The sequence below is a fragment of the Onychostruthus taczanowskii genome, unplaced genomic scaffold (genome assembly GCF_017590055.1).
Source record: "Onychostruthus taczanowskii isolate IOZ18803 unplaced genomic scaffold, ASM1759005v1 scaffold80, whole genome shotgun sequence".
Classification (NCBI taxonomy): Eukaryota; Metazoa; Chordata; class Aves; order Passeriformes; family Passeridae; genus Onychostruthus; species Onychostruthus taczanowskii.
In genome coordinates, this window is record NW_024505893.1 from 3,167,074 (window position 1) to 3,191,874 (window position 24,801).

The window sequence follows — 24,801 nt, forward strand, 5'->3', positions numbered from 1 at the left end:
GGTGAGACTGTTCTGGCACTTCTTGCCTGGGTTTTGCAGCCTTGGCAGGGAGAATGGTTTTGAGCAATGCAGGCAGATTGTTCCAGTGTTATTCTGAAAAATTGTCCCCACAGATCTGCAAGATGTGGCTGTGTTAGTATGTGAGTTTGTCAGTTTGTGACTGCATTTCTGGAGCGAACATTCTGAACATGCCCACTTACAGTGCTTTGGTCTGTGTTGTGGAGAGCTTTTGGAGGACAAACTGGATTCCTTTTGGATGAGGCTAATTTACGAGACATGTTCCTGGAGTACTCTCACTGCCCTTCAGTAGCCAGTGTGTGTTCAGTCAGAGGGACCTGGTGGGGACTAGTGCAGAGTCAGTCCCTTCTCCCCTCCCTGTCCTGCAGCATGTGCTAGGGGTGGCTGATCCTCTGCAGTGCTTGCTAATGGAGATGTGGCCACAGACAAATAATCCCTGGCTTCTGTTTCACAGAAGAGAGGATTACAGTAAAAATAGGGCAGGTGATACTCATGAAGTGTTTAAAATCCAGAGAAACTGGATCAGCACTGTCCTAAGATATAAAACTTCCCAGTCACTTCATGACACTTGAAATGATATCTTGAATATCTGAGTAAACTTCTGCATGTTCTCTGTCTCCTTTCAAGTTTTGAAAAGCCATCTGCTTTCCCTTCCTCTAGAATTAACCTAAGTTATTCAGAAAAACAGTTATCTTAAGTACAGTCCTTTAAAATCCAGGGATCTTTATTGTGTATTTTTGTAACAGAATAGCTGTCTTGGGGAACAAAACCTCCAAGAGGAATCCAGCAATGCTAGATGTATTTATATTTCAATTTTTGGCATTGCTGACTTCACTTCCTTAGACTTTCTCTTCTGAATAGTGAGTGACATTGTAGAGAGAGTCAATTTTCATTTGACTGGAAAAGAAAACAAATTAAAGTGAACCGCTAAGCCTTGGAGAACTACCTCTTCTCTGTTCAGTCTGGCATGCTTTTCAGAATGGTAGGATTAAGGCAGCACCAAATCTCTGCATTTCTACTCAAATTTCTTTAATAGTTTATTCTTCTGGCTTCAGAAGAAGCACAACATTATTAGAAAGGCAGCTTAACTACTTTGAGCTTGGAAGAAGCTTCTGCTTGGTCACATAAGCAAAATATGCTTACAGAATAGTGCCTGGTTTTCTGAGTTTTATGTTCTGTTTAATTTTGGGGTTTTCTTCCCCTAAATCTGAGGGAAGGAGTTGGTTCAAAAGGAAGGCTTTAGAAGTATTACTAGTACTCTGGCATATCTGAATTGCTAAGAAAGAAGCAAGAGGAGAGGTTCTGTAAGAAAATTGTTGCATCTGGTTCAGCAGACAGAAGTACCTTAGAATTTTTAAAAAGAATTCTGTTTTCCAGGCTTGGAGAGGGGGGTGTGTTTGCTGCAGGAGTAGGTGCCTTCCATGCAGTGCTCATCTCACTCAAGACACAAAATCTCCCAATTGCTGAGTTTCAGCAGTTGTATAGACATGTCCTGATCTGAGAATCTTCACTTAATATGTATTTGGAGCTACAGCTTTTGTTTTTTCCCTTCATTTTCCATTTGACATTAAATAACATGCAAGTAAGTGAAAATGGATTATCAAAATATCCTTGAGTCAAGAAAAAAAATTAGTAAAACCAATAGGAATGGTACCCATGTCTAAGCTGTTCATTCAGTTCATTGTCATTTTTAAGAGTGGAAAAATCTAAAATTGTAAGAAAATTATTATAATTGGATATTGTTTTACTTAGAGTGCAAGAGTACTTTCACATGCCTGAGTTCTTCTTCAAATACCCATTCTGCATCTTTGAATTGAAAGCTTTATTTTGGACTGGTTTAGACCTTTGTGGTTTACATCTTGTAGACTGTAAGATCTAAAAGAGTATCTGGTTTTTGCTTGGTACAATTGGACAGGGTCACAGTTAGTTCCTGTAGAAGGTAGTGATTTTTTGTCTTCTAATGCATGGAAAAGGGAAATGGTTTTTATTCCTTATGAGGAATTAAATAATTCTGAGGCAATATCCAGTTAATGTATATTTCTTTAGACAGTCCCTTACTACAGGCTTTCCATTCCATTATTTCTAAATGGTCTATCCATAGTCCTTAAGCTGAGCATGAATTTTTGATCCTGGGGAACATGACTCCCTTAGGTTCCAGCAAACTGAATTCTTGGGAGCTGTGTTTTCTTGAGTACAGAATTAATGGCCCTTTTCTTCCGTTTCCAATTCTGATACTGGTTTCTTTATTCTAAAGTGGTCTAAGCCAGAAGCTGAAATAGAGATATTTCTCTGAATGATGATTTCACAAAGATTAAGCAGAGTGTTGCAGAGAATTTCATTGGTGCATTTGGAGTGAAACAAATGCTTAAGGAAGTGTTCATTATTTTCCTAGGGAGACCTAAGTGCAGTGATCTTACTAACTGGCATGTTCAATGATGGGCATTCTGGGACCTTCCCAGCTCAGAAGTTACTGCTTGTGTAGGAACTCGTGTGATGAGAGGATGGTGTCTGCAGAAAACATGATCCAAGTGCTTTGCAAAAGTTCCACAAATCTGTTTGATAGTGTTTTAGAGCATTCAATGTGAAGTGCAATTTTTCTGTGCCACGCTGAAAGTTCTGATACTGATTTATGGCTCTCATTCCTCCTTGGGGCTCTGTTTATTTCCTGAGTTTGGTTCACGTGCAGTACTGTGGTGCTGTTCCTTTCCATGTGCTGAAGCACACAGATTGGTTTATGCCATTGCATTTGCACCATGGTGAATATGTAGAAATGTCACCAAACCGCTGAAACATGTTTTGTATGATGACACAACTCCGCATCAAAGCCTCTTTTAGTTGTTATCTGGTACTAAGTGAATACTGGTGTAGAGGAGAGCCAGACTACCTTAAAATATTTGCAGCTCTGCAGTAATGAAAGCGGAGATTGGACCTTTAGATAGTGAGAAGAAGCTGGATAATAATGTAAATGTTGCTTCATTCTGACTGACATCTTTCTGCCAGAGTGATAAAGAACAGGACATACCGCTTGTCTGTACTAATGTCAACAGACAACAGAAAGGATCTGCTCATGAGGAATCCTGTGCGTGGGCTTTTCAATAAAATACAGAATTTAGGACAAATGCCTGCTCACTTTTGCTTGAGTTGGGAACGGTTTAAAATGCTATCAGATAACTTATCTGCTGTAGTATGTGAAACTTCCACCTTAATATATGGTGTGTTGAGGGAGAGCTGCTTCTGGCTTGCATGTTTAATGTGCAGGTTTGAATCAGACAAACGATCTTGCTTGTGAATGAGTGTCATTGAATTTATTCCAGTGAGTGGCTGAGGTTTACTGGTGCTCCCTCTGCTGGCTTGTGCCATCCCAACGTAAACATCACCTGCCTTTGGATTAAGGGTAAAGAATCGAGCAGAGCCTCACTGGTAATACAGGAAATCAAACGACACATTATAGCATTTTGCAAGTGAACCACTTCATAACCTTTTGTACATGCTGCCTGTAGTACAGCTCAATCTAATTCAATAAGTCGGATTTTTTTCATAAAGAATAATGAGGATATCAATTCAAAACTCTGAATCCTACACTTGAGGAGTGTGGGGAGGTCACTTGTAGGTCATGAGTAGATTAGTAAGTAGTGGTTCATGTCAGTGGTAGAATGTATGTTTTTAGTATTAATGAAAGGGTTTGGAATACCAGAAGAAATTGTACTTGGAGCAGAGTTAAACTGCCTCTAGCCTGGTACCCATGTCTAAGCTGTTCATTCAGCTCATTGTAAGTAGTAGTCAAAAATTAGCTCTGTAACAGAGGAGGTTTTTCTCACAGTACTAGATATGACTAAATTGGTGCCAGATTGTCTTAGTTAAAGACTAGTTTCTTCATTGTCTTTGAAACTTCCTTTTTTGAGATCCTTTTGACAGGAAGACTATTTATGTGCCAACAATAGTGTTAATTTTCCTTTGTTGCTTCAAACAGAATTCTGTAAGTATTTTGAAGATTTTTTTTTTTTTTTCAGCAGCATAAACTAAGACTCTTTAATTGTTCTCTTTTCAGCACCTGGAAAAGTAGCAGATAAAGTTATAATAGAAAACACTAGAGATTCCACCTTCGTTTTTATGGAGGGTTCTGAAGATGCCTATGTTGGATATATGACAATCAGGGTAAGAATCTCACCCGTAAGCAGATCTTCTAAAAAATTTATTTGATGTGTGAGCAGCTGAATACAACATTTCTGTTTTCTTCCTTTTTAGTTCAACCCTGATGACAAATCTGCTCAGCACCACAATGCACACCACTGCTTAGAGATTACAGTGAACTGCAGTCCAATTATAGATCACTGTATTATCCGAAGTACTTGTACAGGTTAGTGGGCTTTTTATTGTTTGAAGAAACACAACAAATTGAATATGATTACTATTGGCATATCTTTATTTTTTGATGCAGGTATTCAATACAGGTCTGCAAGCCTTAATTGCCTTGGAGCATCACTATTAGAGTGACTTCCTTGTGTCCAAAACCTCTGTGATAATGTGTACTTGGTTTTCTGTTTGAATCTGTTTGGACTCGTTGGGCAGTTGGTTTGAAATTGAGAAGTGACAGTTAAATAAACATACCTGGGTTTGGTGTATAGTTGTAGCTGGCAGGATGGGGCATTTGAAAGGGTTACACGTGGGAGTTGTTCATGGGGTTTGTTCTGATGTTCAGTATTGGGATCAAAGGCATTAAACAGTCACAAGATGTAACTGCTAAGCTCAGTTCACTCCAATTGGAATGATTTGACATGTTCAGAGGATGAGTAGTAGCTCTACAGGCTGAAGTGTTGAAAGACTCATTTTACCATCAGAGACAATGAGGAATTTATACCACCTGATTTGGGAAAAATCAGTAGTCTAGGTTGAGGAAAGGAGGATTCAGTGTCTGGAAGTGAGGAGGTGGATGGCAGTTTAGTCACCAGCAGGAAGACATGGCAGTTTGTAATCACTGGACACAAGATACGGCAAATTGAACATCTTTGAACACAGCCAGATGAAGTGGAGTGTCAAAAAGAAGAGGTTCAGGAGAATTAAGATATTGAGTCTTCAAGTGGAAATGGCCATTTGAACTTCCCCAAGGTCAGCTAGGGAGAGGGAATGGATCTGTGCAGCAGGCTGTGCATGGATGTTGCTCAGCTCAACATAAAGACAAGGAAAAAGAAAAGAGTTCTTCCAACTAGATATAAAAACTACATTTTTGTGGTACTGCCTGTGAAGAATACTGCAGGGAACCATGATGAGAACGGTGGAAGGATTCCTGGTGTGTGCCTTCTAGAGGAAGATGAGCTTTCTTGAAGGTTTTGGGCCATAAACCACTGCTCTTGGTCAAGGCAGTTCTGTGCTTTGCAGCTCTGTGCTTTGCATCACCATCTCTTTTATTGGAGACACATCAGTGAATACTTGGAGGTGTTAAAAATGACAGAAGAGGAGCTAAGGACAGCGAGCTACTCCCAGTATCCCAGTGTCTATCCTAACACTAGGAAATCGAAATATACAGAGAAAAGGTGTTCTGGAACTTACCAGATACCAATATTGGGGGACCCTGACAACCAGTGAGTGGAATTAGATAAGACCACATTCAGCCTGAATATTAAAGTAGTTTGAAGAGCTGCATGATTTCAGATGGAAACATGCTTATAGATAAGCTACTAGATCCTGAGATTTTTATGACAGTTGTTTATGAAAATTAAGTTTGGATTATTTGATTATTTTTTTCATGTCCACTTCAACATTTCTGAGAATGTTGAAGTTTTGCTCCCTCCAAAACTCTGGATTTCTGAACATTTACTGTATTGAATTGTTGATTCTCTTCTCCAAAATTAAAATTTCTGTTCAATTTTGGAGGCTGTGTGTAGGCTATACTATCATCACTTATCAATTATCAAGTTTTACTGGCTTTTTAATCCCACCAAGCCTTGCTATTACCTACTCAGGAAGTACTGAGTTTGTGTAAAAAGGGAGGAAGAATGGCAGTCTGCCAGAAAAGGCATTTACTGTTTCCAGATAATTGACATCTCTGAAGTATTGATCCATAGGCATTCAAAACCTCTTCCCTAGCACATGCTTGATATCCTTTCTGTAAATCTCCAAGTTGCATTAAAGCATATTTCTACATTATGTTGTATGTAAAGTTCTTAGTGTACATCATATGTAAAGATGGGAGCTCTGTAAGTGCAAATGCATTAAGCTGGAGGTTCTTGCTGCCACTTCAAAGCATCTTTTGAAATATTTTCAAATAAAGTTTAAATGGCAAGATCCTGAGTCTAGAGGTTCTGTTGCATCCATTGTGGAAGAAATCTGTGTTAGCCCTCACCTCTATGGATAATAGTGGTAGTGGATGGCAATGTTACTTTAAAAAAAAATATTGCTGAAGTGTGTGCAATCATTATATTCTGAGTAAACAAAATAAAGCTTAAACCAATACTACATGTGCTTTGTACTCCAAAAGGACCAATTTCACACAATCAGTACTCAAGTCCAGTGAAGTGAGTCAGAATAAAGGTTGTTTTCATTTAAATAAGCAAAATGTGATAGAGGTATGCTTCTAGAACATCACACCAGGTTCCAAAAATCCATAGTACCCTCAGTCTCAGAAAGAGATAGAGGAAGGGGAGTGAAAGCACTTGTGAAACGCAAGAAGGAATAAGTTATTAACAGTTAATACAAATAGGAAATTAGCAATTGAAGGAAACTGTGGGGACCTCCCTCTAAAATAAACACACACCACTTGACTGCCACAAAGAACTTCATAAACAAGACAAGATGCAGCATCTGTCTAGAAGAGACAGTGCTTGTGTCTTAATTTGGGGAACAAAGGGAGTTTTAGCAGTGATGCTGATCCATCATAGAATGGAAAAATTTTGAATGGCAAAGTGTTGTGTAATTTTTGTTCCATATTTAATGAGAATAGGCAGGAATGATAAATGCCCTCATCCCCTAGAGGGATAATGAAACACGTTCCACTCTTGACAGTAACTGGATTTAAACAGCTGTGAAAATAGACATTCTAAAATCATGCTGGAGTTTAGAAAGAACTGGCCAAGAGATTCTCTGGCTTCCCATTGTGTATCAATGGTAACTTTAAACCTTGATGAGATTGGTCTTTGTCCCTAGGGGGAGGTGGGAGAGGAGAGACTACCCAGGATGAAGTATGGCCAGAGTATTGCCTGTTGATCCTGGGTAAAATGATGAGGTATAAGTGCAGGGGTTTGGTCAATCAAGAATTTAAAATTTACGATGAATCAAATTAGTGTGTATTTACATTATAATGGTTGCATTACACTGTTGGCATTTTTGATTACTTTCTTTGACCAAAAGAAGGCAGCAGTCCCAGTATAATTACACAGATCCTTGAAAATGTTTGACATCAACACATAGTGCATTAAAATATTAGAGTTCTACAGAATGCCCAGAGTCTACACCAAATAGATGAGAAATAACTTTCAGGGTAACTGTAATGGCTTTTTTTTGGTAGTTATTTCAAAGATGAGTTCTTGGCTTGAAGAGAAGAAATAAGATCCATATTAATGAGACCTGTAGACTTTACTGTAGAGTATTATAGATACAATATGAATGTAATATAACTACAGTCTTAAAAATAACCAGGAGGCTGGGTTGCTATGACCTTCCTGGTAGGTGGACTGTCAAACACCACTCACATAAGTCTGACAAAGCGCAGAGTTGCACACAACTTGATTTTGTTCCTAAGTGCTAAACCCCTCTCCTGGAGAGCTGGGAAAAGCTTAAAGAGTCACTGTGGATAAACTGCTGAATGTGAGCCCTCATGTAGTCAAGTGGCCAAAAGAACTGATGTGATCCTTAGTTACACCTGTGGGAATACCAAGTAGAAGTAGAGAGACTCTGTTAGCGCCTCTGCTTAGTCCTGCTTCACAATAAAGTCCTCTTTTCTGGTGTCCATAGCAACATGTTGGAAAATTTAGCAACTGTTCACTGGAAAGTCATATAAGGTAAAGCAGAAAACTTTGGTTGTAGTGACTGTAATTTGTTACTTTGTCAAGGAGAAGGCTGAAGGAGCAAATTGATTGCACTGAATGTGTGTGTGCATTGGATATGGCATACACTGGTATAAAGAGAACTGGATGCCAAAGCTGGAGGAATTCAGATGAGCAATTAAAGTGTAAATTAAAAGGACTACAGCCCTCTAGCCAGCTAACAAGCTTTATGCTAGTTTCTCAATTGCTGGAAGTCAGTTATCAAAATTTAAATATGTTTCTGCAAGATATGTGCTGAAGTTCCTGCTACTAGAATTGAAGCAGGACTTAATTCAGGGAATTAGTATAGCCTGTATTATTCATAAGGTCAGGCTAGACAATCAAAATAATTTCTTTAGGAATTAAAAAAGAATAAGCTCTCTGTAAATGAGTCTGTGAATTATTTAAGCACAGTCTTTGTGGTGCTTTGCTAGAAGGATATATGAAAACTAACTAATAGAGCAGGTACTGGCTTGCTTATTTAGTGATGTTTAATTGTGGGGAACGTGTGTTATGTAGGCTGGGTTCCCTGAGATGAGCCTTTACCTTTCAGAAATCACTGTTGATTTTAGTGGCTGCAGAATTTTATGTTGTCACACTTCATGGAGTTCTGGGAATTGAGCTGGTATGCTGAAGTCCTGAGCAGTTGAAGTCCTAGTTTCCTGGAAAATGTTTATTTTCTGAGTTATGGTATGGTAGCTGAAATCATTCAAGGAGTTTTGTAGTTCAGCTGGGGAGAGACCTGTTGGTTTCTGATGTTTATTCTGTAGTCAAGATTGTGTGTCTGTGTCCTGGTGAGTATTGGGAAGACAGTGTGTCTTTGTATGCTACAAAATTATTGTTTGGCCTCTTTGATGTACTGAGTTGTGAAAATTTAAAGGGAAGCACAACAAGGCAGTAATTAGCAGAGAATTTTGTTAGATTTCTGTTGTGCTCTGCTGAGAACAGTCAGTATACAGTGGGCCTAACACAGGCAAATAAATGAGGACTTTCATAAGCATGAATTATTATATAAACCATTGTCCTGGCAGCTGTTTAACCTTGGCAGGATGATTTTAAAGTGACTCCTACCGTGGTTTTTGCATCTGCAAAATGATGACATTAGTGTTTTTCTGCCAGTGGCTTGCAATGCTTTGGCTCTGTGAGCATCAAATCTTTTTAAAATATCAGTTCACACTAACTTTTCTTGCAAAAGCACTGCCAGACTATTTATAAATACACTATGCTTTGAAGCTATGGTAACTGTACTGTTTTCTTCCAGTTGGCTCTGCAGTATGTGTTAGTGGCCAGGGAGCTTGTCCTACTATTAAACACTGTAACATCAGCGACTGTGAAAATGTTGGACTTTATATTACAGACCACGCACAGGTAATTTTCCACATTAATTTCTTTACTTTGATAAAATTGTTTACTGTTCTGGATTCCTGTCTTAATTTACATTTTAATTTCCCAGGGAATATATGAGGACAATGAGATATCCAATAATGCGTTAGCAGGGATTTGGGTTAAAAACCACGGGAATCCCATTATCAGACGGAATCACATTCACCACGGACGTGACGTTGGCGTTTTCACTTTTGACCATGGAATGGTAACCTATATGTTTTCTTTTGAAGAAAAAAATACACATGTTGTAGAACTGAAACCTTCAAATTTTGCCTGTTACTGGAGAAATGTTGGTTTTTGTTTTTTTTTTTAAGTGCATTTAGTCATGAACAGGTAGTTTAAAATATGCCTACTGTTGTTTTCTTGCCCTTAAGTGGGAGACTTCGCTTTAAAGACAGTTTTAGCTGAAGGAGGTTTAAGCCAGCTTTTGCAGTTGATTGGCAGCCTGTTACATTGTATTCTGTTGCAGTGACAAAATACCTCTTGAAACAGGATGTAAACGGTAGGCTTGCATTTATGCTTCATTCTTTTCCCTTTGGAATTGAACAAAAATAAGGTGCTGGATGATTTAGAAATGAAAAAAAATGCTTTGTGAAGACTTAGCCTTATTTTAATGTCAAAACTATGAAATAGGGTATGTACACCTTCTCTGGGAAGAGGACGTTTATAGCCGGGAATTAGTTGTGGAATTTTAACACAGAATTTCATATCAGGGTTCAGGCCTTCTTTCACAAATGTTTATTTGTGTGAGGTGAAGCTCATCACTTCCAAGTACATGTACAGTAGTGAGGAATGGCATTCATAGTCCTTGAAATAGAAGAGATTTTTGCCTCTGAAATAAAAAATGATTGCTGACTTGTTTTAGGAAAACATTCTGCATGTCTTCCAAAGAGTGCCAAATCATTGTTTTTCCTGCTTGAATGACAAAGTCCCAATTCCCCACGCCCTGCTGGCAAAACAAGAAGTTTTCTTTTAGTCACTCTTAAATGGCAGATCTCTAAGGATGCTTTCCATAGAGTGCAAAAGCTCTTGATCTCCAGGTGTAAGGAATCAGAAAGGAAGGCCAGAGACCCGCTGGACTGAGACTAAAGGGCAGGATGGAAATGCACAGGCAGTGGAAGCAGGGACAGGTGACCTGGGAAGAGTCCAGAGACACTGTCCAGTTGTGTAGGGATGGGGTCAGGAAGGCCAGGACATGGATGGAGCTGAACTTGGCAAGGCATGCAAGGATTGACAGGGAATGCTTCTACAGGTATGTCTTCCAGAAAAGGAATAGCAGAAAAAAAGCACATCACCCCCACCCTGGGTAACAGCAGTGACAAGAGATGAGGAGAAGGCTGAGGTACTCAACATTTTGCCTCAGTTTTTACTGGCAGTCTTCCCATACCTATTTATTGGGTGTACCTCAATGCAGGGGCAGTGGGAGCAAAGTCACTCCCACTGTACGAGAAGATCACATTTGTGACTGCCTGAGGAACCTGAATGTACAAAAGTCTATGCAACCCAGTGAGATGTATCGCAGAGTTCTGAAGGAATTGGCTGATGTGGGGTCCAAGCCACTCTCCACGACATCAGAAAAGTCATGGCAGTCAGGTGATGTCCCTGGTGACTGGGAAAAGGGAAACATTGCACCCATTTTCAGTAAAGGGCAGAAAGGAGGACCCTGGCAGGCACTGATCTATCAGCCTCACCTCTGTGCCTGGGAAGATCATGGAACAGCTCCTCCTGGAAGCTGTGCTGAGGCTCTTAGAGGACAGGGAGGTGACTGGGGAAGCCAGCACGGCTTCACCAAGGACAAGTCCTGTCTGACCAGCCTCAGTGGGGAAAGGAAGGGCTATGGATGTCATTAATGTGGACTCCTGTAAGGCCTTGACACATTCACAGAAGACCTTAAAGATCATCGAGTGCAGCCCATGCTCTAACATCTCACATCTCAACTGAACCATGGCATCAAGTGCTACAACCAGTCTTTTTTTAATCACATCCAGGGATGGTGACTCCACCACCTCCCTAGGCATTCCCCTACAATTTCCTTCTCCCTAAGTGGTAAAGATACGGATTTGATGGATAGACTGTTTAGTGGATGAGGAATTGTTTGGATAGTTTCATCCAGAGGGTAGGTGCCAGTGGCTAAATCATGTCCCTCAGTGGTCTGTACTGGGACCAGTACCATTCATCAGTGATACAGACAGTGGGATCAAGTGCACCCTCAGCAAGTTCTAATCCAGACCTACTCAGGCTTTTTGGTGAGAGTTGGTAGACTGCAATAGCATTAACAGGAAATGCACTGTGGGTACCATCTAGTGAGGCCTGTGTCCTCTTTCCCCAGGTTGCTGGGGAGGCAGAGATAAAGGATCGAGGCAGTGCTAGCTGTAGCTGTTGGATTTGTGGTTTTCTAGTTTCAGTAGAAGGAAGACAGGTCACAGGTTATGCAGGGCTGCTGCATTTGCTGCCAGCATAAAATCTTGCCAGTGAAGGTGAAACACCCCACATGGTGGGATTCTGCTGGTAGGTGCCTCTTCTCCACTCTAATAGTTACATCCTAAGGACTATACTTGTTCTGTGTTGGGCAAGACTGCAGCAGGTGAGAATGGCCTGCTGGCAGCTCTCTTCTGATGGATGGCTTTACATCATTTTCTGTCCTCTAGAGATGATGTTGTTTGGCTGGTTTGCAAAGAGTGGTGGAAGATGTCTTTGGTTAATATTATCTCATTGTTTGGACTGCATTAAGCTGTGTTAACATACTATACAAGCACTTCTGATCCACTTCAGTGGGTACATACATCCCTTCAAGACTTAAACAGGCTTGGAAACATAGAATGAAGTGATTTCAGCTATAGGAAAAGTGGCAAAGGAAAGTGCTTCAGCAACTCCTGCAGGGGAGGTGTCTGTGTAGGCTTGAGGGTTAATTGGAAAGTCTGGGTAGGAGCTGCTTCTTGTTTAAGTACTGAAGTATAAATATTAAATAGGTGAGTACTGAAATATTAAAAAAATTAAAAGCCAGGCTGAATTCACTTGATTAATTTTAAATAAAAGTGTATTTGATCTTTATTCTTACCAATGAAATGTCTGTTTCAGAGCTGTGATCAGTGTGGTATCACAAGCAAAAAGGAATAGAAATAAATGTTTCCCTTTTGTTTAAGGGGAACAGTAGCACATTAAAGAGAATGTGTGAATAATATTTATCTCAGCTGCAAATATTATTGAAATATTGAAATATTTCATAGTCATAAACTCCTTTTAAAGATTCAGTCCCCCCCGTCTCTTTGGCAGTCTGCTTTGACAGCATCTTCTGCTTTTGCATCATGTCTAGTGATAGAGTCAATGAAATGACATCACTGACAATGTTTATGTACTTGTTAAGTGACAAAGTGACATGGTATCCTTCAGATACAAATCCTATATTCCTAAACAAATTAATGGATTTTGTATTTTTGCTTCTCTCACTTCTCTTACTCCCTGTAAGTTTTTTTTTTCCCCTTGTGCCTGTGAAGTGAGATAAGTGCATTCCAGTGCTGAATTCCTACCCTACACGTTTTTTTCCTGTGGGTTTCTGTGCTGGAGTGCTGTCTCCAAAAGGTTCAAGAGTGCTTTGTTTTTCAGTTTCATGTTTTCAGACTGCTCTTTGTGTTTTGATACTAGTAGAAACTTAACCTCTTATTTCTAAATTGGCAAAATCCTGACGTTTGCCTTAGTGCTGTGACAAATACGTAACAAGCTGGCAGTGTGGCATTGACAGCCCTGGGTGCCTTACCCTGACTTCTCACGTGCCTGAGATGAGTTACCGGGCATCTGTCATAAATTGTATTTTGTAGTTGCATGCACACAATAGAGAAGTTCCAATTTAGAATAAGCCAGTTTAATATTAGAATAATTTTACAGTTCAAAGCTGAGCTCTAGGCAAAACAGTTTTCATTTTCATTGCTCATAAAGAAGAAGCTTGTTTGTTTTTGGTTTTTTTTCTGATGAAATAAAAGTGTAGCAGCATGTGTCTAAGTTGGGTGATCATGACTAGTTTACTTCTTTGTCTTATAAGTACTACAAATCAGAGCACTTTAAAGAAACGTGTATATAAAGACCAAAAAAAAAAAATTAAACATGTGCCAGATTCTATATAGACTACATTAAAAACTCAATTGCCTTTTGCTGTGCATAGAAATAAAGGGTTTGTTTTGCATCTTGAATGGGATTTTCATTATGTTGCGTTTGAATTTTCATAAAATGCACTAACTCTCAACTAAGGACCCTTCCAGTGTTTGAAAGGCAAATTTTTATAAGCACAGGCAGATACTCTTTTTCTATATTGGTTTCCTGTTGTCTTTTTTTTTTTTTTTTTTTTTTTCCCTACCATTTTGGGAATACCTGAGTCAATAAATATTTAGGAAATGTTAAATCTTACATAATTGTATCTTTTTTCATGTAATACATGTGTGGTTCAAACAGTAATACTAAATGCCTCTGTGTTTCTGTAATGTTGTAATCTTCAAGACAGAGGAAGAAAAAAGTTATTTTAGAAATAAAGGGGGGAGAAATCCTCTGAGAAGAAAAGCAGCAACAAAATCTCATCAGTTAAAATTTTTAACTCTAAAGCATTTCAGAGCCATGTTTGTTAGACTAAGACAGCTTGCAGAAAGAAAAAAGCATCCAAGTTCAATCACTGAATTAAAAAGTCTTCGGAGTTTTTCCAGCTGTGCAGGATCCCATCTTTGTGATCACATCTTTTTCTTCCAGTGTGTGCCAGATGGGAATATCAGCATTATCATTGCTGTGGTGTTTGTTTCTGATTCTTCACCTGCTCAGATCTTACCAGGCTGCGGCAGTGTTCTTGCCCACACATGCTGTCAGTGTAGCTGTCATTTTGTGTCCACAGCTAATGCTCTGCCTGGGATTGTAAATAAATTTGATGTACAGAGCTGCTTTTTAATATTTAGGATTTTCAAGCAGAAAGCTACTTGGTAGTTTTGTGTAAGATTGTAATACTTTTTCCACGTGCATCCTCTATTCCTTCTTATTAATCATTGGGGCCTCTTTTCCCTTAGCAATCCTGGCACTGTCTGGTGCTGTCCCCTCTAGGTTCTTCTTCCATTAGCTGTTGAATTATTACCAGAAACCCCCACAAAGCCCAAGTCAAACTCCCAGCATACTTGAAAACCATCTTTGAAGGAAATGGAGGCAATATAAGGCTTGCAGACTTCCTGACCTCAATAGCTTGAGCTGGACACAGCATAAGGCTTGGGCAGCTCGAGTGTGCTGAGGAGCAGTTGTGTCTGATGGTGGTACCTGGTTGTAGCTGGAGCTGGCAGTAAGCTTTGTGTTAGCAGTGTTGCTGGACCCTGTGGATAATGGGTCATGGAACTCCTTACTTGGAAACACCATTTCCGTTTTAAAAAAATACTCCCTAATGTTCCAAAGAAAAACTGTTGCCTGAAGCCATATGTGATTTTTTGGGATTCACAAGTTCATCACCAGACCTCTTTGAGAGACTGGAGTTCAAAGGCACAGTAATGCCTTTGGAAGGGGTGTGGCTGTGGTGGCTGAAAACATAGCAGGGATTGCTGCGGACATCTTAAAGACTGAAGTCAGTATTAGCCCTTTCCAGGGAGTGAATTTGGGCCAAAAAAAGGTGTTGGTATCAACAGAGAATGGCATAGGAAACAGAGGCATAGGAAATAAAAAGTCTGGGATGAGGTGGCTTCTCAGAATGGTGGAAATGCATGTGTTTCTGACAAACAGCAGCTCTGTTGGTCTAGCTGACTTGAGTTTAACAGTGATGCACACAGGTGATGGTCAGACTTGGTCTCAACAGATGCAGAAACCCGCTGGGTTTAATCAGCTCAAAGCCAGCCCTTCAGCTTGAGCTGACTCTGATTAAGGTGGACTGGGCTTTTTACTGCAGTTTGTCTTCATGGATATGGAATGTTACAGGACCTTGCTCAGCAGAAAGCCTCGACTTTTCAACCCACTAGTCAGGCTTATAAAGGAATCTGAGATACAGATTTATTTTGGTTTATTCCCTCCTCTTTGAAGGAGCATTTCCTTCACAAACTCTTACAGCAAATTCCCACTTTCGTCTGAATCAGCAGTCCAGCATTTTTCAAATTAAATACTGGTGCTTACTGAAGCTTATGGAGATCCTGCAGACCACATGAGGAAGGATCTGTTTGTTTGCAACTTCTGCCTGGAATCCGAAATGACTGTGATGAAGCAGACCTGAAATACCTTTTTTCTTTCATCACAGTGCTGTAGTCAAAAACATTTGGCACTCAGAGGGAGAATAATGTGTGAAGTAATTAAAAGTGTGTCAGGCCATGTTTAGTAATATTTTAATTGAAATTGTGCGTTCCATCAGGAAAATCAGGCTTGCCTTTATACACCAAATAGTCATTTTAGGTAAGTTTCTCTGAGAACTTAATTTTAAGTGAAAATTAGGGGGGAAAAAAGTGATTCCTTTCAGGATAAGTCAAAAGACTGCCTGTTGGCATGAAGGCATATTTCTGAGGAGATCTTTGGATTCTCCTGTCTGTTAGTGTGTTGCTTCCTTGAGAACTCTGAAACCATCTTGACTCACTTAGGATTAGATTTCTTCAAAGTTCTTGAAAAATCATCCTCTGCTCTGAATATCTACAGAATGTAAGCGTCTTCCATTTGAGTTCATTTGTTACCCAGAGGAGTCTGAGGAGCCAAGCTGTACACATGTACATGCACTTTTTTGGAGAATCTCTAATCCATGCACTGACTTTCCTGACTGCAGTCCTCAGAGTAGGGAGAAGAGCATACTGCCTTGATTTCCTCTTTAAACTGGATGTATTTCTGATTTTTTGTAGTCAATGTTTGATGGAGTCCCATAGCAATTCACAGCACAGTGAAACAGCGTGCTGACTGCCTAGGCTGGCAGTAAATTGAGTAATTTCCACGTGATAGGTAGTAGAAACTCCAGGCCTGAGGCATTCCTGGTAGTAGATCATGTGAGCATGGAATCCAATTACTCTGAGCAGCAGCAGGAATGGGGGGGGGGGGGGGGGTTTTTTTTGTTTTATTTTTGGTGGGTTTTATTGGTTTGGTTTGGTTTTGGGGTTTGTTTGTTTGTTGTTTGGGTGGGTTTTTTTAGTGCACAAGTAGAACAAGTCTCATGATGAGCAGGTCTAAATAACTAACTTAGGTGGCTACAGGAAAAATGGTGCCAGCTGGAGACAGTCTTGGGTTAGAGCTTTCAGGAACTTGCATCTAAGCCATCCACAAATTACAGCACATCACTTGGTGCTTGTCTACCATCTCCAGTAAGAAATGCATCCTGTCTTTCAGTTTAGTTTCTATTCTGGTTGGGAAAAATGGGCATGAAATGCCATTGAGGTTCACCTTAGGTTGGTTTTGAATATTAAAATGTTCTAGGACCATGGCAGGAAAATGCTGTGAAAGGGCTGTGACACAGTTACTTAGCAAGGCCCTGGAAGTAGAATCAGAGAAATCATTGGGCAGGAAACAGTTATTTTGCCCGATGAATTTTCCGGTGGGCCAGTTCATGGTGCTGCTCCATGGTTGGCATGGAAGGAGCATGCCTGGCTTGGCTTTGTGCATTGGCTTTTTTTCTTCCTGCCCACAGCAATACTGTTTATAATGCTCTTGTTTAAACACAGTGGTGTTGTAGGTCTGCTGCTACTGTTACAGTGTCTCAGTGTACCCCATTTTAAAAAAGGGAAAAAGGAAAAAATTGCACCACTTGGCCACTCAGACCAATCCAATCCTGGAAAAACTACTGAGTTCCTACATTTGTATTATTTATTTTGATCAATTCTTTCAAAGAAATTTAGCACACTTCTTCCTAAAGAAACCGTATTTTTGCCAAATGTATATAGTTCCTAGTCTGAAAACAAGCAGGTAGTCTTCTCCATAGCCCTGTCCTTTCTGTGTTGGACCTGTGGGCTTCGTGGCCTTTGAAAGGAGTCTGAGCCTTAGGAGCTGCTGAGGAAACCTGATACTGAGTCCTATTCAATGTGCTATATCTAGAGTTGCCATTTTTTCTTGGTATTCCATGAGTAGTCATAAATAGCAATGCAAACACAGTGGCTTTGAAACAGGATTTTATTTTTGGAAAAATGAAATTCTATAGTGTCAGTAGTTATTTTAATTAGCTATGTAAGTACTTATATGTTGTCAGTTTTGGTACTGTTTGCTTTTAAATGAGGATTGAATTTAAAGGGGAGGGAGGGGAGGGAATAACCTTCATTTAAAAAAGGACTTTTACAGGAAACTGCATGTTTTATGTCTTAAGGGTTATTTTGAAAGCTGCAACATCCATAGAAACAGGATAGCTGGCTTTGAAGTGAAAGCATATGCCAACCCAACAGTGGTGCGGTGTGAAATCCATCACGGCCAGACTGGAGGAATCTATGTGCATGAAAAAGGAAGAGGACAATTCATAGAGAACAAAATCTATGCAAACAATTTTGCAGGTGTTTGGATTACCTCAAACAGTGACCCGACAATAAGGTATTGTTTTCTTCATTATTATTTCACTACGTATAAGAAGAAGATATTTGATAGGGATGGGATAAGTGCACTTTAATTTATTTAATTTTGGGGAGCTGTAAATATTCCTGTTTCTATAGAAATGAAATTTCTCTCTGTGTTCAGTTGAACTGCATTTTTAATTTGTGTGTGCACTTAGAGGTAGGTCTTTCTCAAAGCAGCAGAACATAAGTTCTTTATTTTAAATCTGAATGGGTTATAGTCCTGGCCACTACATACATACGTAGTATTGTACAGTGTATTTGAATAACTTCATAATGTTGATTTTTTTTCTTAGGGGCAATGCAATTTTTAATGGGAATCAAGGTGGTGTTTATATCTTTGGTGATGGAAGAGGCCTTATTGAAGGAAATGACATTTATGGTAAGCTGATTTGCTTGCTGCATATTGATTTCTGAGAAAAAGGAATGTGTAAGTTGTATTAAATAACACTTTTTGTTGACAGGTAATGCATTAGCAGGAATACAGATTCGAACAAACAGCTGTCCCATCGTTCGACACAACAAGATCCATGATGGTCAACATGGAGGAATTTATGTAGTAAGTGCAGCCTAGGACAGGCACAGACTTGTGTTCTGTTTTAGAAATGTAAAGGGGAAAGTACCCTATGTGAAATGTTTGTGCTTACAATGCTTGAGCTTCTTATGTTAGAAACCAGGTTCATGGTAAGCGACTGAAGCTGGTGCTGATATTTAAAAGATGAAGGTTTTTATAAATGCCACTAAATTATTCTTATTGCAGAGTAAAATCTTTAAAATGGGATAGATTACAGAATCTTATTGTTGCATGCTTGAAAGCTTTTTGAAAAGACTTAGTTTTTATAGTAGTATGTCATCATTTAAAAAAAAAGTCTGTTCAGCTATTTTGGAGTGTAATGTGTTTACCACTAACCTCAGAGAAGATTTTTTTTTTTTTTAACTGCCTTCAGGATGATAGAAATTGCAATTGTTTATTGAAAAAGTGAGAAATAAACCCCAGCTCCCACCGTGTGCAAAGGCTCTGCTAACTGAACTGAAAGAGCTGTCAGGTTCACTTAAGCAACACCAGATTTTCAGAAATATGTGTCTGTCTTTCTGCCAAAGGTTACCTAAGGCCCAGCTAACGCTGCAAGTGTGCAGCTTCATCTCTTCATTGAGTAAATTTAAGCAGAACAGCTTTTTCCCCTGACTGAGAAAACTATTGTTTGACCTCTGAGCCCAGACGTGTGGTGACCTTCAGAGCCATGCCAGCTTTTTGTCCATCTTGGGGACAGAGCTGGGTGTAAGTTTAAGAACCACGACCCAGGGCTTTCATGTGAGTGCACAGCACTGGGGAGGCACCTCTCCTTACCAACAGCCAGCAGACATTTATAAATACCACTGCAGAGCCTTGAAACAGAATTATTTACATGCAGGGTGTTCTTTGTTTCATGGCAAATATTCAAAATCATGATATGCTGTTATTTTTTTTTTAATGGTGAAAAAGCTTACTCAAATGGAAAGGAATTACTTTGCTGCAGTAAAGAAGCCAGGGGTGGGAGGGATGGGTACAGCAGGAAAAAGAGTATTGGTGTTTAGCAGGTTTTCTTAACTTGTGAACCATCTTGTATTTAGCATGAAAAAGGACAAGGTGTGATTGAGGAAAACGAAGTTTACAGCAATACATTGGCTGGAGTCTGGGTGACAACAGGGAGCACTCCAGTCTTGAGGAGAAACAGAATACACAGTGGGAAACAAGTGAGTTTTGCTCTGTGGTTATGAGGGGGCCACAGAAAAGGGAGTCTGTGGTTTTATGCTCATTACTTTGGAACTAATAATATAATTCTTGATGTGTTAGGTTGGAGTTTATTTTTATGACAATGGACACGGCGTGTTAGAAGACAATGACATCTATAATCACATGTACTCAGGGGTTCAGATAAGGTAACATTTATTCTGATTTTCTGCCAAAACAGACATAGCTTGTTATGTGCTCTATTGTGTCTTTTTAGCTGTTCTTGTCATTTTGTTTATAAAAATAACTTTTTGAAATCCAGTACCCTCTGCTTTAACCTACAAGAAAGTTACCAAAAATACAGCCTGACTGGAATGTGTGGTCCTTGAAGTCTGTAAAGCTAAATTATGTTTGCATGTTTGAAAAAACTACATTTTACTAAGATTGTTAAGCTGTGAGATCCATGGGGCACTTCTTTAGAAGTATTTGAGATGTTTTGCCTTGGGATATATATGTAAATGACTATAAATGACTTATTTTTAATGACTTTAAAATTACTTCTTTGCTTACATTTCACTCTAGAACTGGAAGCAACCCCAAAATCAGGCGCAACAAGATCTGGGGTGGTCAGAATGGTGGTATTCTTGTTTATAATTCTGGTAGGTTTGTTTTTCATGTTTATCCAGAATTGCTTGTGTTCTGTGGTGTTATATTATTTTCTTATTTATTATACGTTTTGATTTTTTTTTTTCCACCCTTCCTTCAATTTTAGGGCTTGGATTTATAGAAGACAATGAAATTTTTGATAATGCAATGGCTGGTGTATGGATTAAAACAGACAGTAATCCTACACTAAGGAGAAATAAAATCCATGATGGAAGAGATGGAGGCATCTGTATATTTAATGGAGGAAGAGGTAACTTTTCCCTTACTGTTTTTCACTGAATGTTCTGGATAAGAGTTGAATTTCAATTTAAGCAGTATTCTTTTTAAAGTGCTCTTTAGAAACATAGCTCTTGTCTTCTGAAGTGATAAAATAGTTATAGAGAACATACCCTAATGCTTTTTAGCCTTAATTACATTAGTAATACTGAAGTCTGTGGGAGGCAGAGAGGTAATTAATCTCATCCAGGATAACTGTTAGATTGCTGCTTAAGGACAGTCCTTTTATCCCATTTGCTTTTCTAAGCTTTGCCATTTGTCTGAAACACAGTGTTGGATTCAAGTCATGTAGTGAATGTCATGCACCTGAGCAGTTTAGGTTCTGCCAGAGTGTCCAGGATTCAGGGGAAAAAACCCCACAGATTTAAGGAATCTTTAAGGAATCTTTTATATACTTGTAAATTCAGAACTGGTCCCTGTCTGAAATCTCCTGACTGTTGTGTGTCCTGATACCAGCTTCTGATATTCTGTAGATAATCACTTGCTGTAAGTGAGCTTTAACTCAGTGTTTTAAAATAATCCTGTCCTATAACAAAAAAAAGCTTGGCTTTTGGCAGTCTATTCATTTTAAAAGACAAGAAGAGAGAGGTGTTGGAAAAATAAAGAAAAATTTGGAAAGCAGAAAGACTTAGTTTTCTGCACTGGTGCCTATGATCGCAGATTCCATGCTGTGCACTGAAAAAATACACTTCCAAAATTATACACTGAGAACTATTTTAAACTGCTATCACTGATGTCAGTGCTACTGGCGCATATTCTCCAAATGAAAGGAGTTATTAACAGGATTGGGACACATAAGATCCTTTGAAAATATTTCACAGAAAGGTTACAGGTCAGGAAATGCACCCAAGCTCAAATGTAACATCTGTTGGTCTGTCATAGGTCTTCTGGAAGAGAATGATATCTTCAGGAATGCTCAAGCTGGTGTTCTTATCAGCACCAATAGCCATCCTGTGCTAAGGAAAAACCGAATATTTGATGGTTTTGCTGCAGGTTTGTGCTGTTTAAGTCAAATTTGGAAGCTTGGAGTGAGCTCTTCACAAAGCTTACTCTGAGTTTCTTTACCCCATGGCATTTAGACGTTTTAAAAAGACTGGGATATCCTTCAGTATATTCTAAAGTCATTTGAAAATTCAGAATTGTAGTCAAGGTATATTTTACAGCATGTTGGGAAATGGCACATATTCTGTCTTGTCACTTTTGTGAAATACTTTTCATTATTTTATTTTAGAAGCAATTGGTAAAGTTGTCTAGGATATATTCATAGTTGATGTGCTGGATGCTGGTATGAATATCTTATCACTGCTTTAAAACCTAGGAAACGGAGCAAATATGTGTTTTAAAGATATTTGAATTGCATCTCAAGTTCAACTTTTTCACTCCACAAAGTTGAAAAATTGTAAAAATGAGCGTTTCTGTCTCCAAAAGAGATGAAGAATGTTTAACAGTGATTTTTTGCAATTTTACTGTTTAATCATCACAGTTTCATACGTCTTGCATTCCATTCCATTTCAACTAAAATTGCATTCTTGAGTTTTCTCCCATCTTTCTTTCAGAAGAAGCAAGTTTTCTGAGAAGAGCCTCTAAAGGTGTTGTTTCATTGTGGTGGGGGGGAAGGATAGGTTGCTGTCAAGAGCAGTCCTGGACAAATGACTTGGAAGACACGGGTTACTGATAAAAGCTAAGAATTAAAGAAATGAATTTTAGGTGCCCATCTTGAGAACATTTTTTAAAAGATATTTTAAAAAGGGTAAGGTATGTGCACAAGAACTTTCAAATTTACATGAAGGTGACAGCTCTAAGCGCCCAAAAATCCTATCCCCTTTGAAAATAAACATGATCATAGTACCATTTTATTATCAGATAAACTAGTCGTGTGTTGTTCCTCCCAGAGACCATGCATGCCAGCTGTAGCTCTTTGAAAGGATTCAACAGCAGCATTTGAACCTCAGTTTTATAACAAATTACACTGCAGTTTTGTAGCTATGTCATTTTCCTTTCTTCCCCTTGAGTTTATGATGGCTTAAAAATAAAAACAACCAACCAAGCTGTAGATGATGAGAGAGGTACAAATGCATAACCACCAGGGATTTAACTTTGCCACTCTCTTTTTTCTGCTTTGTTCCCCTGACCCACTAAAGGTATTGAAATAACAAATCATGCGACTGCAACATTAGAAGGCAATCAGATTTTCAACAACCGCTTTGGAGGTTTATTTCTAGCATCTGGTGTCAATGTCACGATGAAAGGTGAGCCTGAGTCCTCCTGGCTTGTGTTTGGTCACTTGTTTGGTGCTGCTGGCTTGGTGCTCTTGGGTTTATGGCACCCTTTGTGGCTCACAGCTGGTATCACCTTAAGCAGAGCTGTGACTAATTTCAGCTGAAGGTTACGAGCCACATTAGGCTGTGGTAAGATTTTTAGACAAACAGATGGGTTCAAAGGTAACTTAAGGTTTTGCTTTTACATTAAAAGATCAGCTCTTCTCTCTCAAAGTCACTTCTTGAACCAGTTCCTGATCTTTGGCCCATCTCAGACTCCAGCTGTGATGTAGTGCAATGGAAGGTCTTTTTCTCACGTATCCAAGAGAAGTGTCCAGTAAAGAAACACACCTCACTTGGCTTTTAGGATCTAAAAGCATGAACATTCTCAATCCCAGACAGGTTTTTTCAGAAAATATGAACAGTTCACATACAGAAAATTCCCTTGTATAGTGGGGAAGTGTCCATGAGACAGGATCCTTTTGGACAAGATGGGAATGATGGTTTGTATGCCAGACAGCTCGAGGAGGTTATTCAAGAAGAAAAAGGTTTACGTTGCAGGAGTTTTATGTACTTGCTAAACATAAAGCTGTTAAACCCTTTCCTGTGCAAGATTAGTGCCTCTAAAAACATAGGCTCTGGCTCTCTGCTTCCCAGCACTTGGGCTTCCTGATGACATCACTCAGTGCTCTGATGCTGCTGGAAGTGAGCAAAACTTTTTGAGGTGCGCTTTGGGACTAGACAGAAGATCAGGTAGTTGAGTAATAGAGGGGATTATCAAATTCGCTGTGCCTTCAACACATCTTTGAAGTACTGGGGCTGGTCAGACCTAATTTCCACTTGCATTGTGTTGGAAAGTATTTTATTCCTAAACTTTCCTGGGGAAAGAGCCATTATTTTCCTCTTTTTTTAAGGGATGTGTAAAAGGCCTTATGGTAAATGAGAAGCTTTGAAACATTGGGTTTCAGGCTCCTCAACAGGCTCCTTACAGCTGCTAGGAAGGCTTGCGTGTCTCTAAGCATTTATTAACAGCCAAGTTCAAAAAGAGTATTTAAAGGGAGGCTCTCAAGTATTTTGTGCCACGTGTGCAGAGAGGAACAGTGTTACTTGCTTCAGGAGTGCATGGCACTCTGGGCATGTGGGCATTGAGGGTTTATATTCTTAAATGCCAGAGCTGAAATGCAGGTATAGAACTAATTGTTCCTAATGGGCCCTTTGCTTCAATGCATCAAGGAAAAAAAAAGTCAATGATCTAGATGTGACTAGTCCTGGATTTTTTCCCCCCAACAGATAACAAAATAATGAACAATCAAGATGCCATAGAGAAAGCTGTCAGTAGAGGCCAGTGTTTATATAAGATCTCAAGCTACACCAGCTACCCGATGCATGACTTCTACAGGTAACAGGATCTTTCCCATCACCTACAGAAAGGCTTTCCAGTAAACCCCCTTCCTCTTCTTTCCAGGCCCCTGTAACAGTTGCTGGGTGTGGGTGAGCACACAAATGCGTGCTCTTCCTCAGTTGCAATAGAAGAGGATTTATCAAGTTCCCATTTTCTGGAATTGACTTTGGGCTTCAGGAAAACAGATTGTTTCTGTGATCCTGAGCCCAGGGTGTTGCACAGCACGACTGTGTGAGACAAGTAACAAAAAGCGTGCTGTGAAATCCAGCTTTTGTGTAAAATTCTCAAACTTTACAGTCCTTTGCACCCTTTCCTTCAGTGTATTTCTGGCTCTCCATCCTCCTGGAGCACTTCCCTTGAGAGCTGGTCAGGTTTTGGTTCCTGCCTAACGTGCTGCTTTTCCCTCCAGGTGTCACACCTGCAACACCACAGACCGTAACGCCATCTGTGTGAACTGCATCAAGAAGTGCCATCAAGGACACGACGTAGAATTCATTAGACATGATAGGTACGTTTCCAGCCAGGGTGTGGGCTGCTCCCAGAGCAGGAGGGCATGGCC

General features: G+C 39.5%; 1 protein-coding gene across 2 annotated transcripts in view; it reads left to right on the plus strand.

Annotated features, from left to right (window-relative positions):
* The window catches only part of FBXO11 (F-box protein 11), a 70,824-nt gene that overhangs the window by 44,658 nt on the left and 1,365 nt on the right, over positions 1–24,801 (plus strand). For both annotated transcript variants that reach the window (XM_041424050.1, XM_041424052.1), the window contains exons 8-22: positions 4,067–4,173; positions 4,264–4,375; positions 9,298–9,404; positions 9,490–9,627; positions 17,692–17,909; positions 18,226–18,311; positions 18,394–18,488; positions 19,541–19,663; positions 19,764–19,849; positions 20,223–20,299; positions 20,413–20,556; positions 21,465–21,575; positions 22,724–22,831; positions 24,131–24,239; positions 24,652–24,750. In XM_041424050.1, coding sequence (XP_041279984.1) covers positions 4,067–4,173; positions 4,264–4,375; positions 9,298–9,404; positions 9,490–9,627; positions 17,692–17,909; positions 18,226–18,311; positions 18,394–18,488; positions 19,541–19,663; positions 19,764–19,849; positions 20,223–20,299; positions 20,413–20,556; positions 21,465–21,575; positions 22,724–22,831; positions 24,131–24,239; positions 24,652–24,750 — 1,720 coding nt within the window. The remainder of the gene's footprint in view (positions 1–4,066; positions 4,174–4,263; positions 4,376–9,297; positions 9,405–9,489; positions 9,628–17,691; positions 17,910–18,225; positions 18,312–18,393; positions 18,489–19,540; positions 19,664–19,763; positions 19,850–20,222; positions 20,300–20,412; positions 20,557–21,464; positions 21,576–22,723; positions 22,832–24,130; positions 24,240–24,651; positions 24,751–24,801) is intronic.